At 44.4% G+C, this 19,182-nt stretch overlaps 1 protein-coding gene and 1 long non-coding RNA gene across 4 annotated transcripts in view; one reads left to right on the top strand and one right to left on the bottom strand.

Annotated features, from left to right (window-relative positions):
• LOC103986488 (E3 ubiquitin-protein ligase UPL6) overlaps nt 1–18,664 on the bottom strand; it is a 34,352-nt gene extending 15,688 nt beyond the window's left edge. Inside the window, exons 1-7 of one of the 3 annotated variants that reach the window (XM_065184830.1) lie at nt 18,433–18,664; nt 18,256–18,291; nt 17,981–18,145; nt 17,648–17,745; nt 17,404–17,534; nt 10,604–10,715; nt 9,379–9,559 (exon numbers count right to left, since the gene is read on the bottom strand). In XM_065184830.1, the coding sequence (XP_065040902.1) occupies nt 9,379–9,559; nt 10,604–10,715; nt 17,404–17,534; nt 17,648–17,745; nt 17,981–18,139 (681 nt within the window). In that variant the 5' untranslated portion in view covers nt 18,140–18,145; nt 18,256–18,291; nt 18,433–18,664. Of the gene's footprint in view, nt 1–9,378; nt 9,560–10,603; nt 10,716–17,403; nt 17,535–17,647; nt 17,746–17,980; nt 18,146–18,255; nt 18,292–18,432 lie in introns of those variants that run through there. The other 2 variants (XM_065184831.1, XM_065184832.1) reach the window with 2 other exon arrangements.
• Nucleotides 6,521–7,222, top strand: LOC135674727 (uncharacterized). Its single transcript, XR_010513678.1, has 3 exons — nt 6,521–6,645; nt 6,724–6,842; nt 6,930–7,222. It is a non-coding gene; the product is annotated as an uncharacterized LOC135674727 (long non-coding RNA).
• Nucleotides 18,665–19,182: the final 518 nt, after the last annotated feature.

The following is a 19,182-nucleotide window of genomic DNA, read 5'->3' as shown; positions in this document are numbered from 1 at the left end:
TTGATCCTCGTTGATTCCTGCGGATCCACCAAAATGAAGGAAAAGACCATCCTTACTGCGCCAGTCTCTCAAAAATTCCACATGCTGCTTGAACTGGGTGGATGCTTATTGGAGCTTTAACGAGCATCGCCTCGCAAACTTCTGAAGTTTTGGGTCCTTCCTCCACAACATCTGCTCATTGACCCTTCTTTCAGTTAGTTGTCACATCCAAGTAGGTTCGCATCACTTCCGCTTTCGATTGGCATTTCGTTGGGAAATGAAGCGGACAATCTACTCTCAGTAGCACTGATCACCATTGGTGAGGATTTGAAAACTGTTGTCTTCCATTCTCTTCGAAGGGTCTTTGAACTTGTGCAGAGCTCCTCTGCTGGATAGATAAGAGAATTGGGGTACTCGGTTTCGCCCATTCTCTTAAGAGTTGAGAAGGCAAAGGTTACTTGACTTCGCCCGCCTCCTCGAGGTTGTACTTCATGCATCGAGCTGGTTACTGGCCTTCGCCTTCTCTTTGCTCACACTTCTGAAGCACTTGAAGTGTTTGCACTCCTTGCGTTGAGTTAGCTACTGTGATTCACCTTCTCAATGCCATTGAACTTCTGGAATGCAGGAAGTTTTCACCCCAACTTGGAGTAATTCTCTGATAGATGAGGTCGCCTCTGGGATTGTACCGTCTTCTCCATCAACCCTGCCGCCTACTCCACTGAGTAGCAAAGGTACAGCACCGCGTACTGCTTGCTTCGTTCCTTGGTCGTGCACTCTTGCATGACCCGAAGTCCTTCACTTACGGCTATCTTGATGAGAAACTTGTTGACACCGGTCTTACGAAGTTTCTTGGCCTCTGCCCTTCAGCCTTGTCTCGGTACTTGGATATTGCCTCTGCATGCTCCACCTCCTCGGCCCCTTTCACGACCAAGCGCTCTCCCTCCGTGAGAGCAAGGGATCAATGACTTTCACGGAAGTCCCGCCTCTGCAGTACCATGGCGCTACTATCCGTTGCCTCGCCTCTGAATCCCTTTTCTTCACAATCAGTAGATATGTCTCTGTGGCACTCCTCTGAGTCCACCTCCATTCTAACTGATGCTTGATTTTGGGTAGCTAAGTCCCTCTGGACTCGTCGTCGCTTCCTCGCCCCTTTCGACCCCCTGCTTCAACACCTCTGTGTTCTCCAAGCAGACTGTTTGGTCGATGGAAAGACAGATTGCAACTCCCATGCATGGCCTCTGTCATCACGTTGTAGAGTTTGCACCGATTCTGTTCTCCTTAGCTTCCTTGGTAGCAACGTTCGCTTACTCGGCCTTGTCCTCTGACTTGCCGGGCTCCCTTAAGCGAATATGAGCTCTGGAGCAGTCCAACTCTCCAGCTGCTTCGATCATACCTCTGCATGATCAAGTTCCTCCCATGGAACTCACTGGTACTTGCATTCGAACTTTTCCCTTGGTGGAACCCAGCCCCCATATGCTGACGACCAAGGTTTTCATCCGATGCAAAATTCGATGCACGCACGGAAGACCCGCCTCTGCGGTACCATGGCCTTCACTCCTTGAACCCATAGCCCTTCTTGCCGTCGTGTTGTTCACCGAAGTGGAGCTTCCAGTAGCTCCCGATCATACCTCCATATGATCCAGTCCCTCCTGGGACTGTCGTGTGTATCGCATTGCCACGAACTGTTCCACCACGATCCGCTGCACCATGTCGCCTCCTGATGACATCTCCATTGCATTCTGATCCTTGTGGAATAAACTCGAATTGTGAACCCTCCATGTCTGGCCTCTGCCAATACATCGCAGGGTCTCCTCCACCTTCGATTTTTGTTCGCTCCTTTGGCAATCGACCTTCATCCACCCACTCTTGGGTCACACCTAGATGAAGCACTGCTCTAGGACACTCCGTCGCCTAGTAGCTCCCGAAGTCCACTGACTTCACTGTAATTTGTGCACCATTGTCTGGATCCTGGGCCTCTGCCCCTACCAGCACAATCTCCGCTGCGCACCGCTTCCTTCATGGCAACTTTGAATGACAACACTGTGGCATATTCTTCAAGAGTACCCGTCTCTGCGTCCTCTTGCCTCGTGCTAAGGCCTTCTGAACTCAACTTCGCCTCCACAAATTGAGTCGCCTTAGTTCCTTCATCAAATGCTCATCCGAGATAAGGTGCATGTGCTCCGAAGCTCCCTTCGTCTTTGGCACCATGCAAGATGAGTCCGCTCTGTCAGAATGAAGGACCCATGGAACAGCATGATTCTACTCCTGCCTCTGCAAGAGTTCATGTCCTTGACCTCTGTCTAGGGAAAGCACTGTGCCTCTGCTCCATGTTCCAACTTCTATGCTGGCTCCCTTCATGCGGCTTGGGTACTTCGCCAAGTTACACCCAAGTTGCTCGGCTCCTCGTTTTTGCATTGAGTCGATGGTGGCCCTCGCGCCCACCATTCCACGGGTCAGCCCTCCCTTGAGTCCGATCTCTACATCGACTCCAAGTGTGCCTTCATTTGAGTTGCTTTAGGTCGCTCCCCCACTTGATCTCGCAATGCATCCACCAATGCATTCTCTCAAGCGAGATCATGCGACAACTCCTCGCTGCTTGCTCGGTCCATTGAGCTTCGTGGAGTTGTTTGTGAGGTACTCCTCCTCAACATGTGAAGTCCATCTCACATGATTCTCCCTCTGGAGAGCCGAGACTTATCCCTCCTGGATAACTGTCCCGTTGGAGCAACATCTCTCTTCGTTTCGGAGACCACCATCCCCTTGGACTATTCCGATCTGCTGAACAAACTGTGCATTGTTCTGCCTCTTGCAAACGCACTTGCTAGATTGCGCCTCCACGTCAATACAGCCACCGCTGCACCCCTCAAGGCCTAGCAACATGCTGAACTCGTTGCACACTTCAGCCTCCTCCGGATGTATCCTTCGCATGCCGAAGAGAAAGTTTCAATGCTCCATGGCGCCGAGTCTCGACCGCCTTGGGATGGCCACGAACAATCCATCGTCCGCATACAAGCCCATGCATGAGTACCGAATTCTTCGAGTTAGCAATTCCCCTCACCTCTGTGAGCTTTGCACAACTCTTTCGGTCGCTGAGCAACTCATTCCACTTTGCATGGTCTCGTCCTTTTGCCAAGCCCCTTGCTTGCCTTGAGCACCATCAAGTAAAGTTGTCAACGTTGAGCCGTAGCTCAAACTCAGCCATCCCAACCTTTGTGCGCTCCACATTCTTCCAAGCTTGCCTGTTCTCGTGGTGCCTCTTGCGCGAAGGGTTGGCCATTCCTCTGAATGCCAAACTCAGATGCCCGCTCCTCTGAGCGACTCCTTTTCCCTACATCTCCATGCCCGTTTTCCCCCAAACGGTCGCGCGTGTGCTGACTGCCCTCAACGCAGCCCCGCTAGGTCCCCCACGTTTGCATGCTAAGTGTTTCTATGAGTGCTTGTCCCGCTCTGATACCATATGTCACGGACTTAGCTGGTTTTGCCTAAGTCGTGCGGCACCCCTGCGTGTCCGTCCGCAAAGGTCAGCCTCCCCGAAGCCTCCCATTGTCCCTTAGGACCACCAAAAGTGAGAACGGGTTAGAGAGAACGCCTCAATCGGGATCCACAAGCAAACATATCCGAAAAACACTTCATTGACAATGCAAATTACAAACAAACTTTACAAGCTCTGAACAGTGGCACAACAAAGGGTAAAATGGTCCATTACAGACCGAAAAGCTCTCGAGCGTGTCCACATGACACAACCTTTATTTACAAACCTAAAGAGGCCACCAACCCAACTAAAATGGGACTATTATGCCTTCGGCCGCCCCTCTACATGTTGTACAAGGCATGAACATGCCAAAAGACACGGACATACATAAGCATTACATCAAACACCCTGTTTCGAAGTTTGTCCGTGACAATGAGGCACTTGGGCCTCACCTCGCCTCGCCCGAGCGCTTAGGCGAGCGCCCAAGCGCCTATTTAAATCATTGGTCAAAACAATAATGAATTTTTCCAGTGATTGCAAAAGGCGCTCGGGCGCTCGCCTAGGCGCTCGGGCGAGGCGAGGCGAGGCCCGAGCGCCTCGCTAATGACCCAGGCGGCGCGCTTCAAACAGGCGCCGCCTAGGCGCTCGCCCGAGCCCAGGCGCTGGGCGCTTCGGGCGAGCGTCTGGGTAAACCAAGGCGACCGAACCAGACCCAAGGCGACCGAACCAGAATTTTAGGTCTGGTTCGGTCCTGGTTCAATCGAACCAACTAAACCGATATAACCCCAACCCTAACCCTAACCCTAACCCAACACTAACCTGCTGCCGCTGCCGCTCTCGATCCCGATCCCGATCCCGATCGCGATCTCGTCGCTCGCTGCCGCTGCTCCCGCTGCCGCTGCTCGCCGCTGTCGCTGCTCAAGCCTCCTGCGAGCCCTCCTGCGAGCCCTCTCGCTGCTCGCGCCTCCCGCGAGCCCTCCCACTGCTCGCGCCTCCCGCGAGCCCTCTCGCCTCCTGCGAGCCCTCCCGCGAGCCTTCCCGCTGTTCGCGCCTCCCTCGAGGCCTCCCGTTGCTCGCGCCTTCCGCTCCCTTTCCCGCTGTCGCTCGCCGCTGCTGCTGCTGCTGTCGTTGCCGCCGCTGCTGTTGCCGCCGCTCGCCGCTGCTGCTTCCTCGTTTCTCCATCAGGCTTAGTATACTCTTAATATTAAGTTTATTTGAATTTTGAAATGATTAATTTTTTGTTAATAGATTAATTATATATTATTTTGATTTTAATGTTATTAATTTTTATTTATTTGAAATTATTGTTAGGTTTCAACATAAATGGCAAGTGCAGAAAGCAACTCAATAGAGTCTCCAATGGTATCAAAAAAAGATCCTGCACGGAAGTATAATTATTTGAAGGATCCGAAAGATCCTAATGTAGTGACTTGCATATTCTGCGATAAGACTACCAGAGGTGGTATTTTTCGTGCAAAACAACATCTAGTAGGAAATTTCAAGAAAGCAGCAGCTTGCAAAAAATGTCCACCTGAGGTAAAAGAAGAGTTGCTCAATTATATGAATGAAAAGAAGACACAAAAGAATGAATCTTATGGGAATTTACCAGAAGACAATGTTGAACATATCAGAGATGAAGAAGATTATTCTACGAGTATTAACCCAAGTGAAAAAAGAGTATACGACAAAAAGGGAAAAGAAGTTATGAGTACTAAGAAAGGTAGAAAAGGACCGATGGATCTATATATGCTTCAAGGATCCCAGAAACAACAAGGGCAAGTAGGAGGCTCAAAATTGAGACAAACAAATATAAGTGATGCTTGTGATAAAGAAATAAGAGGAAGAACAATTCAGCACATTGCTCGCTTCTTCTATCAGGCTGGTCTTCCCCTTAGTACAACTCGTTTAGACAATTTTAAGGATATGATTGAAGCTATTGGAAGATATGGTGCAGGATTAAAACCTCCAAGTTATTATGAGATGCGAGTTCCATTGCTGCAAAACGAGTTGAATTATACAAATGACTTACTAAAGGGTCATAAAGAATCATGGGCAACACATGGTTGCTCTATTATGTCAGATGTTTGGACTGACAGGAGGCGCAGGAGTATAATTAATTTTATGGTTAATTGTTCTTTAGGGACTATGTTTGTGAAGTCAATAGATGCTTCATCTTTTGTAAAATCTGGAGACAAGATATATGATTTACTTGACAACTTCGTGGAAGAAATTGGAGAACAAAATATCATTCAAATCATAACCGACAATGGAAGCAACTATGTTTTAGTTGGTAATATTCATCTTTTGATTTTGTTAATTATTTTATCTTCAATTAAGTGTGTTAAACTCTTAAGTCTTATCATTTTTGTTATCCTTTGTCTCAGGTAAATTGCTTGAATCAAAAAGACAACACTTGTATTGGACTCCATGTGCAGCACATTGTATTGATTTAATGTTGGAAGATATTGGAAAGATTTTAGAAATAAAGAAAACCTTAGAAAGGGTAATTTTTGTTATTGGATTTCTTTATAATCACATTGGAGCTTTGAATATGATAAGAGAATTTACAGGGAATAAAGAATTAGTGAGACATGGTGTTACCCGATTTGCTACTTCATTCTTGACATTACAGAGCGTGCATCGTCAAAAACATACTCTGAGAAATATGTTTACCTCTGAGAAATGGGTGACAAGCAAATGGGCAAAAGAAGCAAAAGGCAAGAGGGCTGCTGATATCATCTTAATGCCATCCTTTTGGAATCATGTAGTTTATATATTAAAGGTAATGGGCCCTCTTGTTCGAGTTTTTCGGTTGGTGGATAATGAAAATAAGCCTGCAATGGGATATATTTATGAGGCTATGGATAGAGCAAAGGAGACGATTAAAAGATCCTTTAATGAAAATGAAGAAAAATATGAGAAAATTTTTACAATCATTGACGAAAGATGGAATTGTCAACTTCATCGTCCCTTACATGCAGCAGGATATTATTTGAACCCTGAATTCTTTTATAAGATTAAATCTGTTGGATTTGATGCAGAAGTTTTGGGTGGGTTATATCAATGTGTTGCAAGATTAGTTCCCAGCATTGAGGTTCAAGATAAGATTATTCATGAATTATCTTTATATAAAAATGCTGAAGGTCTTTTTGGAATTCCAATTGCTGTTCGATCCAGGACAACTACCTCTCCAGGTATTAATAATTTGATATAATTAATTATATATATATTATGTTACTATGTTATTGCTAATAATAACATAAATTTTGCAGCTGAATGGTGGAGTCTATTTGGAAATTCCACCCCGAACTTACAGAAATTTGCTGTCAAAGTACTTAGTTTGACATGTAGTGCTTCGGGTTGTGAGCGAAACTGGAGTGTCTTTGAGCATGTAAGTATTACTAAATATTTTTATTTTAATTTATTTATTTATTTAGATATATGTATTAATATATTTTTAAATTATATGACATGACAGATTCACTCGAAGAGAAGAAATCGGTTAGAACATCAACGATTGCACGATCTTGTTTACATAAAGTATAATCAAGCTTTGAAGACTCGTCATGATTTGAAAAATAGATTTGATTCAATCTCATTGCAAGATATTGATGATTCAAATGAGTGGTTAGTAGGAGAAATGGGTGCTAACTTGCAAGATGCTGAAGACGAGCTTGTATTTGAAGATGATAGATTGACGTGGGGAGACGTGGCAAGAGCTTCAGGTGCTGGAGAATTACAAACATATACAAGACAGATGTCAAAGAGAAAAATGAGTGCAAAAGCATCAAGCTCGGCTCTTGCTATTGTTGAAGACATAGAGAATGAAACATATCTTGATGAAGAGGAAGGAATCGAAGAACAAGAGGAAGAAGACAAATTCAATGAAGATGATTTGTGTGAAAATGACGATAATGTTGATTATGATGAATGACTTTGATGTAAAATTTTAATGTTTTGAATTTTGAAACTTTTTGTTAATGTGACATTGTGATTTTGTATCTTAGATTTTCTTAATTTAATAGCATATTTTTATTTAAAATTTTAAATAATTATATTTTTTAATTATATTATATATTTTAATATTTTAGCGCCTCGCTTCGCTCGGGCGAGCGCTTGGGCGAGCGCCTAGCGCCTCGGGCGTTTTTGGACCTTGGCGCCTAGCGCTTTTTAAATCACTGAATTTTTCTAAACCAAGCAAAGCAATGTTTGTCTATACCAGAAACAATATACCAAGGTTCGTAATTTCGGTCCATACCAACGTACCGAGTCATATCGATGGTACACCAAGGCATACCATGCGGTACGCCTAAAATAGCTGAAAACTCTTTTAAAAATACTTGAAAGGCCCACGTATCTTCCTAATCCCCGAAAAAGAAACACATTAAGATCCAACTTCTACGCAAGCAGCATTCACTACAAGCAAGATCAAATAGATATCTCAACTCACAAAGCTTGTAGTATTTGTGCGGGGACAGTAGAGAGGTACGCAACTCTGATAGCATCTGCACCGAGTACCTGAGCGCATCCTTCAAGTCATTGGAATCCTAACATGGGATAGGAGATAGGGGTTAGACGAGAAACAGAACAACGATGGGCAAATGATGAAGGTTGGGTTTAGCAATTAGGGCATCGTAACGGGATTGGATTCCAACCAAGGATTGAAATATCGTACCATACCGGAGTTTCAACGTTTGCTCGGTACGGTACGATACTGTATACTGAGCGATATACCGAAAAGTATATATATATATATATATATATATATATATACCGCATCGACTCGGCGACGTCGCCTTTTCCTTCGCCCACACGGGGCGACAATGCCTTGTTTATATATATAAATAAATAAATAAATATATATAAATAAATAAATATATATATATATATATTATAAAAGACGACGTCGCGTCGCCTTTTCCTTCTCCCATGCTGGGCGACGTCGCCGAGGAGACGCGACGTCACTATATATGTATATATATATATATATATATACCGTTCCGTCTGGTAACGGGCAGTCTATATACCAGTCAGCTGTACCGATCAGCTGACGGACCGATACGTACCACCCGTACCGAACGGTATTATTCGAAATTGCATACTGTGGTTCCAACCAAGGCGGGGTGCATGTAGAAGACACTGTGTTGAATGCCGACGATGCCCTCCGACAGCCACTTCTCCACATCATCACCGTGCGGCAACATCTCCACGCCCTACGATCGATTGATGGGGCTCCTTCTCCTTCCGGCACCGCCACGACGATCTTTTCTCGATCACGATCTTCTTTCTCTACCTTGGATTCGATCCCCTTCTTCTTCTTGCAACTATTATTCTCCACAACTACGATTTGGGTTAGGAATTTGACGATAGGACTCTGCTTGCATCGATGTTCCCTACGTTCGCAAGCTGGAAGGCCGAGTTTTCCGCTTCCGCTTGATAAAGCCCTATATCGCCTGATTGCGAGGTCAAAACATTGGTATCACCCAAGAGGGCGATCCGCATACCGGGCGGTCCATATCGAAATTAAAAACCTTACAATATACCATAAAAGTATGGTCAAGGAGGAGGGCAATGGCTTTTTTTACAGGCACCCTATAAATATTTTTTCACTTAAGTATACAAGTTCCCGTAGTTAACCAATTAATAGGCCTTTATGCCAAAAGAAGAATAGGTTTTTCAATTTAGCATGCTAGTTTTGGCCACTATAAACGACTATAGCTAAGCTCGATGTTAAAGAGTGTCAGTGATTCCTCGGTTCTTCCTCTCTCCCTTTCTTTTTTCTTCTAATTTTCAGTGACAGTGTCTGGCTAAAGCAAGACAATCTGTCTATATTCACAATAAAGTAGTTAGAATAAAGAAACAGAGGTAGTACTAAGTAAGAGCAAAAAAATAATACCATGTTTGAATGATTTACAAAAGTTGCTTACCACGCCAGCAAGAATGATGCAACGCAACAGCGAAAAAACTTTTCTCTCCAACAGATAATCAATAACAATACAGTTCCATGGAAGTTCAGGATTTGTTAAAAAAGCTACTGTTTCGAATAAGGCAACTGTTGGCCAATAAGAGCTCGTGGATGGCATCAGTAGTTTGTCCTTATAATGATTCCTGTTTAAAGGAGAAGAAACAAAAAAAATCAACAATTGCTATAGCCAAAACAGCTACAGTTTTATGAATGTTTTTGATGAGTAAACAGATAAATGTATAAGGTGGATGAAGAAATGAAATAAAGAAGAGGAGAAAACTTTAATCTTGGGACTATTCAATATAAATTTCTAAAACAAGAAGAGAAAAGGGAAATCAAAGAACTTAAATGGTTTGCTAAGAAATGTTTTCAATTTCCAACATTGTAAGAAAAAATTACCATCCAAAGATTTTAAGGTTATGGCAAACATAAATTGATTTACCAGAAATGCAGCATAAGACATGAAGTTTATGATATCATTGCCACAAGTCATCATCTTTTATGAACTCGAGGGACAAAAAAACAGAAAGAAAGTCAAAAAAATTAAATCCAATACGCCGAATATAATAACACTGCTTTTGGGCTATAAACCTCTGCCAAACTATAACTAAGTAAACATTGATATTAATATACAAAGCAGAAGATGAAAACTTGTCTACCAAGATTAAACTAAAAGAATACTAACGAACAAAACTACCAAAAGTACTGTCATGCCAGTACAATCATGCAAGAACTCACACAAGCAGACAACTAAAACCATACTTCACTATCCAAAAAGACTTTGAATCATCTCTTTTGTTTCCTTGCATATTGCAGTAGTAATCGAATTCACGAAACTTCTCTAACATGGTAATTCTCTTTACTAATGTACCTATGCTTCTCAAAATCATTCGATTCCTCTCCCTCAACTGAGAACCACCTTCATAATTTGTCTAGTTCCCTGATAAATCCCTGCACCTCCATTATCTACCACCAAGCAACCTTGAGTGCCATAACTAATTCAGAGCCAGCACTAAAAATCGATTATGTAGTTCAATTCCTTCCAAATTACTACAAAAGGTTTTTCTTTTAATCTACTAGAATCTGGAGAAGCCACACAATGAAAAATATTTATACAAATCCTATTATCCTGAAAAAAAAAATTAACTGATCACAGCTGGAACTTGGAAGAATTCACCAACACTCACCTATTATGGAAGATTGCTTGAAGACAAGCATATGCAAGCTTTTTTACTCTAAGATCCACTAGTGAACGCTTTAGAGGATAGTCCAAACCAGCAAAAAGGGTTACAATGTTGCCTGCAATCAAATAAAGAAGTGACCAACAGTTAGGATTTTGAAGTAAGTACAGAGATCACAATTGGTAAAATACTCAAGATATAATAAAATGCAACGGTTGGCAACAGGACCACATGATGAGATGTCCTGATAGAGAAGGCATCAAGTCATTTACCATAGCAAACTTAAATATGCAATTCAGCAAACACCCACATACCTTCTCTTTTCCAAAATAGCAATCAGTGAACTAAAAAAGTAAAGTGGAAAAGAAAATTGTGATACCTAAAAAAAGAGCACCGTCCTACAACCATAATCGGTGTCCATACAACCAAGTAAGCATAAAAGTACCCTACTCAAAATATTAAAGAAAATGGTTAAGAAAAATGTGCCAAGAAGAAAAAAATATTCCAATAACCATAGATCATCGTCCACAAGACAAAGTAAACAAACTTGTTCATCTTCTCAAAATTTTACAGATCTTCCTCAGTGAGAAGGATATTATCCAGAAAATTGACAATCTCAATATACCACTACATTAAGCAAAAAATCCAGGATTCTTTTATTTGAAATATTAAGCAGTTAACAGCACTAAGGAATAGAAAATAATATATTTCTTGACCTAAAACAAAAACCTAAAGACCTCCACAACATGGTTTCTCAAAAATCTTTAGCTTCAACAAATAGGCTGCAGTAACACATGAAGGATACATCCAAGTATCAAATCGTGCACACTTTAGGACAATCTAGTTGACTAACAATGGATTATGACACATGTTCAAGTTGCAGGCTTATCTAGAAGATGCAATTGCTAACTGATGTTTGTTTCTCATTCAGCGACAGTATTAAGCGAGAATAAACCTGTGAAAGACATAAATAGAAAATGTAAAAATGGCGTCAATCTAGTTTAAATTACTTTTCAACGGTGAGTTTTCTTTTCCTGGTAAACTAGATATATCCATTTCCCTCAACTTGTTATGTTGACCCTCCACTGGTTCCTTTCCTCTGCTACAACAGCTCGTAGCAGTTATAAGTCTGCCAAGTTCTTAATCTAAACATTTCCCTTAAATGTTTAGATTCAAAATTACCTACTTACCTAGCCACCTACTCACCACATAACACTGATCTATCGTATGGTTTTAGAGGCTCCAGTTACCCACGGTATTCCATCTAGATGCCCGATGCAATGTGTTACCTGCATGTTCAGCCTTTGCCTAATCATAAAGGTCAACATACTTGACACGGACTTAGCTGGTTTTGCCTAAGTCGTGCGGCACCCTTGCGCGTCCGTCCGCAAAGGTCAGCCTCCCCGAAGCCTCCCATTGTCCCTTAGGACCAACAAAAGAGAGAACGGGTTAAAGAGAACGCCTCAAACGGGATCCACAAGCAAACATGTCCGAAAAACACTTCATAGACAAAGCAAATTACAAACAGACTTTACAAGCTCTGAACAGTGGCACAACAAAGGGTAAAATGGTCCATTACAGACCGAAAAGCTCTCGCATGTGTCTACATGACACAACCTTTATTTACAAGCCTAAAGAGGCCACCAACCCAACTAAAATGGGACTATTAAGCCTTCGGCCGCCCCTTTACATTCTGTACAAGGCATGAACATGCCAAACGACACGGACATACATAAGCATTACATCAAACACCTTGTTTAGAAGTTTGTCCGTGACATTCTCCCCCACTTATCCCTTCGACGTCCTCGTCGAAGCCTTTGTGAACACTGCAACTCTTCGCCTTTGCTGAGTCTTCAATCTTCTGCTCCAGCTGCAATGCGCCTCCTGGCTCCCAGCTGCTCTCCGCTGCTGTTTTTGAGTAGTCGAACCTTTGATCCGCCATGCTGCTTCAACTCGCCAATGACTCTGACTCTGGTGTGGGGTTGGCTGAGTTGTGTTGATCCTCGTTGATTCCTACGGATCCACCAAATGAAGGAAAAGACCATTCTTACTGCGCCAGTTTCTCAAAATTTCCACATGCTGCTTGAACTGGGTGGATGCTTGTTGGAGCTTTAACGAGCATCGCCTCGCAAACTTCTGAAGTTTTGGGTCCTTCCACCACAAAATCTGCTCATTGACTCTTCTTTCAGTTAGTTGTCACATCCAAGTAGGTTCGCATCACTTCCGCTTTCGATTGGCATTTCGTTGGGAAATGAAGCGGACAATCTACTCTCAGTAGCACTGATCACCGTTGGTGAGGATTTGACAACTATTGTCTTCCATTATCTTCGAAGGGTCTTTGAACTTGTGCAGAGCTCCTCTGCTGGAAAGATAAGAGAACTGGGGTACTCGGTTTCGCCCATTCTCTTAAGAGTTGAGAAGGCAAAGGTTACTTGACTTCGCCCGCCTCCTCGAGGTTGTACTTCATGCATCGAGCTGGTTACTGGCCTTCGCCTGCTCTTTGCTCACACTTCTGAAGTACTTGAAGTGTTTGCACTCCTTGCGTTGAGTTAGCTACTGTGATTCACCTTCTCAATGCCATTGAACTTCTGGAATGCAGGAAGTTTTCACCCCAACTTGGAGTAATTCTCTGATAGATGAGGTCGCCTCTGGGATTGTACCGTCTTCTCCATCAACCCTGCCGCCTACTCCACTGAGTAGCAAAGGTACAGCACCACGTACTGCCTGCTTCGTTCCTTGGTCGTGCACTCTTGCATGACCCGAAGTCCTTCACTTACGGCTATCTTGATGAGAAACTTGTTGACACCGGTCTTACGAAGTTTCTTGGCCTCTGCCCTTCAGCCTTGTCTCGGTACTTGGAGATTGCCTCTGCATGCTCCACCTCCTCGGCCCCTTTCACGACCAAGCGCTCTCCCTCCGTGAGAGCAAAGGATCAATGACTTTGACGGAAGTCCCGCCTCTGCGGTACCATGGCACTGCCATGCCCATGGCCCTACTATCCGTCGCCTCGCATCTACATCCCTTTTCTTCACAATCAGTAGATATGCCTTCGTGACACTCCTCTGAGTCCACCTCCATTCTCACTGATTGCTTGATTTTGGGTAGCTAAGTCCCTCTGGACTTGTCGTCGCTTCCTCGCCCCTTTCGACCTCCTGCTTCAACACCTCTGTGTTCTCCAAGCAGTCTGTTTGGTCGATGGAAAGACAGACTGCAACTCCCATGCATGGCCTCTGCCATCACATTGTAGGGTTTGCACCGATTTTGTTCTCCTTAGCTTCCTTGGTAGCAACGTTCGCTTACTCGACCTTGTCCTCTGACTTGTCGGGCTCCCTTAAGCGAATATGAGCTCTGGAGCAGTCCAACTCTCCAGCTGCTTCGATCATACCTCTGCATGATCAAGTCCCTCTCATGGGACTCACTGGTACTTGCATTCGAACTTTTCCCTTGGTGGAACCCAGCCCTCATATGCTGATGACCAAGGTTTTCATCCGATGCAAAATTCGGTGCACGCCCGGAAGACCCGCCTCTGCGGTACCATGGCCTTCACTCCTTGAATCCATAGCCCTTCTTGCCGTCGTGTTGTTCACCAAAGCAGAGCTCCCAGTAGCTCCCGATCATACCTCCATATGATCTAGTCCCTCCCGGGACTATGTCGTGTGTGTCGCATTGCCACGAACTGTTCCACCACGATCCGCTGCACCATGTCGCCTCCTGGTGACATCTCCATTGCATTCTGATCCTTGTGGAATAAACTCGAATTGTGAACCCTCCATGTGTGGCCTCTGCCAATACATCGCAGGGTCTCCTCCACCTTCGATTTTGTTCGCTCCTTTGGCAATCGACCTTCATCCACCCACTCTTGGGTCACACCTAGATGAAGCACCGCTCTAGGACAGTCCGTCGCCTAGTAGCTCCCGAAGTCCACCGACTTCGCTGTAATTTGTGCACCATTGCCTGGATCCTGGGCCTCTGCCCCTACCAGCACAATCTCCGCTGCGCACCGCTTCCTTCATGGAAACTTTGAATGGCAACACTGTGGCATATTCTTCAAGAGTACCCACCTCTGCGTCCTCTTGCCCCGTGCTAAGGCCTTCTGAACCCAACTTCGCCTCCGCAAATTGAGTCGTCTTAGTTCCTCCATCAAATGCTCCTCCGAGATAAGGTGCATGTGCCCAGAAGCTCCCTTCGTCTTTGCATTGAGTCGATGGTGGCCCTCGCGCCCACCATTCCACGGGTCAGCCCTCCCTTGAGTCCGATCTCCATATCGACTCTAAGTGTGCCTTCATTTAAGTTGCTTCAGGTCGCTCCCCCACTTGATCTCGCAATGCATCCACCCATGCATTCTCTCGAGCGAGATCATGTGACAACTCCTCGCTGCTTGCTCGATCCATTGAGCTTCGTGGAGTTGTTGTTTGTGAGGTACTCCTCCTCAACATGTGAAGTCCGTCTCACATGATTCTCCCTCTGGAGAGCCGAGACTTATCCCTCCTGGATAACTGTCCCGTTGGAGCAACATCTCTCTTCGTTTCGGAGACCACCATCCCCTTGGACTACTCCGATCTGCTGAACAAACTGTGCATTGTTCTGCCTCTTGCAAACGCACTTGCTAGATTGCGCCTCCACGTCAATACAACCACCGCTGCACCCCTCAAGGCCTAGCAACATGCTGAACTCGTTGCACACTTCAGTCTCCTCCGGACGTATCCTTCGCATGCCGAAGAGAAAGTTTCAATGCTCCATGGCGCCGAGTCTCGACCGCCTTGGGATGGCCACGAACTATCCATCGTCCGCATACAAGCCCATGCATGAGTACCGAATTCTTCGAGTTAGCAATTCCCCTCACCTCTGTGAGCTTTGCACAACTCTTACGGTCGCTGAGCAACTCATTCCACTTTGCATGGTCTCGTCCTTTGCCAAGCTCCTCGCTTGCCTTGAGCACCATCAAGTAAAGTTGTCAACGTTGAGCCGTAGCTCAAACTCAGCCATCCCAACCTTTGTGCGCTCCGCATTCTTCCAAGCTTGCCTGTTCTCGTGGTGCCTCTTGCGCGAAGGGTTGGCCATTCCTCTGAATGCCAATGTTAGATGCCCGCTCCTCTGAGCGACTCTTTTCCCTACATCTCCATGCCCGTTTTCCCTCAAACGGTCACGCATGTGCTGACTGCCCTGAATGCAGCCCCGCTAGGTCCCACACGTTTGCATGTCAAGTGTTTCTATGAGTGCTTGTCCCGCTCTGATACCATATGACACGGACTTAGCTGGTTTTGCCTAAGTCGTGCGGCACCCTTGCGCGTCCGTCCGCAAAGGTCAGCCTCCCCGAAGCCTCCCATTGTCCCTTAGGACCAACAAAAGAGAGAACGGGTTAAAGAGAACGCCTCAAACGGGATCCACAAGCAAACATGTCCGAAAAACACTTCATAGACAAAGCAAATTACAAACAGACTTTACAAGCTCTGAACAGTGGCACAACAAAGGGTAAAATGGTCCATTACAGACCGAAAAGCTCTCGCACGTGTCTACATGACACAACCTTTATTTACAAGCCTAAAGAGGCCACCAACCCAACTAAAATGAGACTATTAAGCCTTCGGCCGCCCCTTTACATTCTGTACAAGGCATGAACATGCCAAACGACACGGACATACATAAGCATTACATCAAACACCTTGTTTAGAAGTTTGTCCGTGACAATACGGTTCTTATTACTTTCCTTCTTACATTTCCATAAACATGAAACAAAGAAGACCGCTCTCCAATACCTGAGATGTTACTGAAGATGAAAGACAAGATTAGTGAAATGAAAAATCAACCTTGATTAGAAAAACCTCTTTTTGAAATAATTTTTACAACCAAGCTCCAAATCAGGGACACAAACACCAAATAATTTACAAAGAGATGTAAATCCAAAACCAAAAGAATCACCCTAACATTTTTTATCACCAGAAGGCTAACAATTTCAACATGCACTGCCTCCGAAATAGAGTCGCTTGCATTTATAAGGGTTGGAATGCCTTTGCATGTCTCAACAGCAACATTTACAATTGCAAATAGAGGCCAACTTAATTAGAAGAATATGAATATATTAGCTGCAGCATTTGCAACTGCAAATAAAGGTCAATAGCAAACAGAATCACATGTGATTAAACAAGCAATGGAGAAACTCCCCACCTCAAGTATCCCCCAGCTTCACTCGTCTATCTCTTGCAAGCTTCAATTATAGAAAATAAAAAAAACAAGTGTTTTGCTGTTTATGCATAATTTAATAATTCAAGTACATAACGACACAACCATGTAGTAATCATTTAAAATTTACAAATAAATTAAACAAAACAGATGGCGGCTTCATAGTTTATTCAAAGACATGTAAGACCACGAGAAGAGGATCTCCTACCTATCTTACAAGAAGAGAAGAGCCATAAATCAAGTTGCTGCATAAAATACTGTGTATAGCACTATATTTCATACGTCAGAACATTATCTTCATGGCAAGCACAGCATGCACGGACATGCAGAAATTCTTTTGTCAGGCATATCATGGCATGCCTTTAGCATGATCAGGGTTCAGGATGAATGCATTCACAACGAGAACAACCAATGGTCGCACAGAGCATCTAAGTCGTTAGCACAAGATCCAATTCTATTCTATTGTGTGCAATCATGGGATATTCCAAGTCTGAGTAATTTAATTGTAGAAAATATACACATTCTACAGCAACATAGAGTGAACTGATATCACATAGCGTCTTGTTGCAAGAGGGGAAAAAAATGAAGCACGACTAACTTAACTAAACAGCATATTTTAGGCTTACCACTCTGCTGACGATACTGCAGAAGCAGTCGACAAGCTTCCACAAGAAGTGTAACATCGCTAATGTTATTTGCAGTAAAGAAGAAAAGCAGCTGGCGAAGAAACTCTGAGTCAGGACCAAAGCAATGCCTGCTTTAAACAGACAGTGATTTATGTAAAGTTTGCATGAACAGGAAAATTTGGAAAAAAAAAGAAGTGCTAAGGACCTCAAGAAATGCATATTATAAGCATAACATTGATCCTACCAATCTGCCTTTTCACCACGGTCCCCATAGGTAACATGGAATTGCTGCCGCACTTCTGTTCGTGCCATCTTGACATCCTTCATCCCTCTGAAGCATTTCTGCAGCCAGTAATTTGTCAAGTTTCATAATAAGTCAAAAAGAACCAGTAAACAGCAACTATGTAGCCTCAAGGCGAAGTCCATAAAGGCATCCAAACATCACAGCATATTATATTACAAAAAATGTTGATCAACATCTGCAAGCTTACATCATTATCAAACACTTCCCAATTTAGGGCATTCCATCAGCTAGTTGCCAGCAATCAGAACCAAAGCAAGATAAATGAAACCCTACCTGGATCTTTATCGCTGCTGACGTTTGCTGTCGATGCACTAACCGGCGCTTCCTATCAAGCCGTGCCTGTTCCAATAACACCTGTCGGTCACTCTCCTTCGAGCTCCGTCCACCCAAATCCACTCGTTTGCGGGTGGAGGCGTCCCCCGTGAAGAACATCCCTCCCTAGATTCCAAGAAACCAGAAATAACATAATTAGGCGATCCCGCAACATATTCCTTCAAGAAGATACGCGATAAGCATTCCAAGAAAGGGACGATCAGATAGAATTATACCTCGGAGTAGGGATCAAACGTAGGACTGTAGCAAATCTGCGTCCGGCGACGGATTCAGGTCCAAAAAAGAACAGAATCAAAGAATTAGGCGTTTTCGCAACGATTCCGGACCAAGAAATTAAGAGAGAAAAAAAAAGGCGAGACCCATTTCAAGAAGAAGCGAGTCGATCGGATTACCTCCGAGAGATCACACCTAGGGTTGTCGCAGCCCTTTGCCTGGAGAAGTGACCGAGAGATTGAGATTCTTGGCGTCCGCCGCGGGAACTTGGACGAAAAGAAACGACGAAGAGACGAGCGGAGAGAGAGAGAGAGAGAGAGAGAGAATGATCGAGACAGGAGTCGAGGCGGCCTCAGACGCAGTGACGGAAAAGCGAGTCAATTCGGGGGGAGGACTCAAGCTCGATAGTACCAACCCGGTTATGATATTATATAGGCCCCTCCATCACGTATGTACATTGCATTTTGACGACCATTTTTCTATTTACAATGTCATTCTAAAAATAATATATTCAATGACATCAAACGATGAACGACATCGAACGACAAGCAACAGTCGACATCGAGCATCTAAAGACGAACGATGTCACGCGACGAGCGAGATATCAAACATCAATCGCTGAGTGACATCGAGCGATTAGAAACCAAGCAACTGGCAACTCGATACATCAAGTGGCCACTGATACCGAGATCCCTGTACATATTGCAGGGGTCCCCGTCATAGTACTGTGGTGCGCTTCGAGGCTCACTGTGTTCGCAGCTTCCGACGACGCACGCCGGAGAAGCTAAGTGGGAACCGCTGCGTCTGTAGAGCGACCCGCGCACGATAGGAGCATCTCCCATTGGTAATCAACCGTGGAGACGGGCGACGTTATCAACAGTCACCCATGAAAGACATCAGGGGAATTCAGACTCTGGTGTGCGGGCCCG

The sequence above is a fragment of the Musa acuminata genome, chromosome BXJ1-5 (genome assembly GCF_036884655.1).
Source record: "Musa acuminata AAA Group cultivar baxijiao chromosome BXJ1-5, Cavendish_Baxijiao_AAA, whole genome shotgun sequence".
Taxonomy (NCBI): Eukaryota; Viridiplantae; Streptophyta; class Magnoliopsida; order Zingiberales; family Musaceae; genus Musa; species Musa acuminata.
This window is presented reverse-complemented; position numbering and strand designations above follow the sequence as displayed.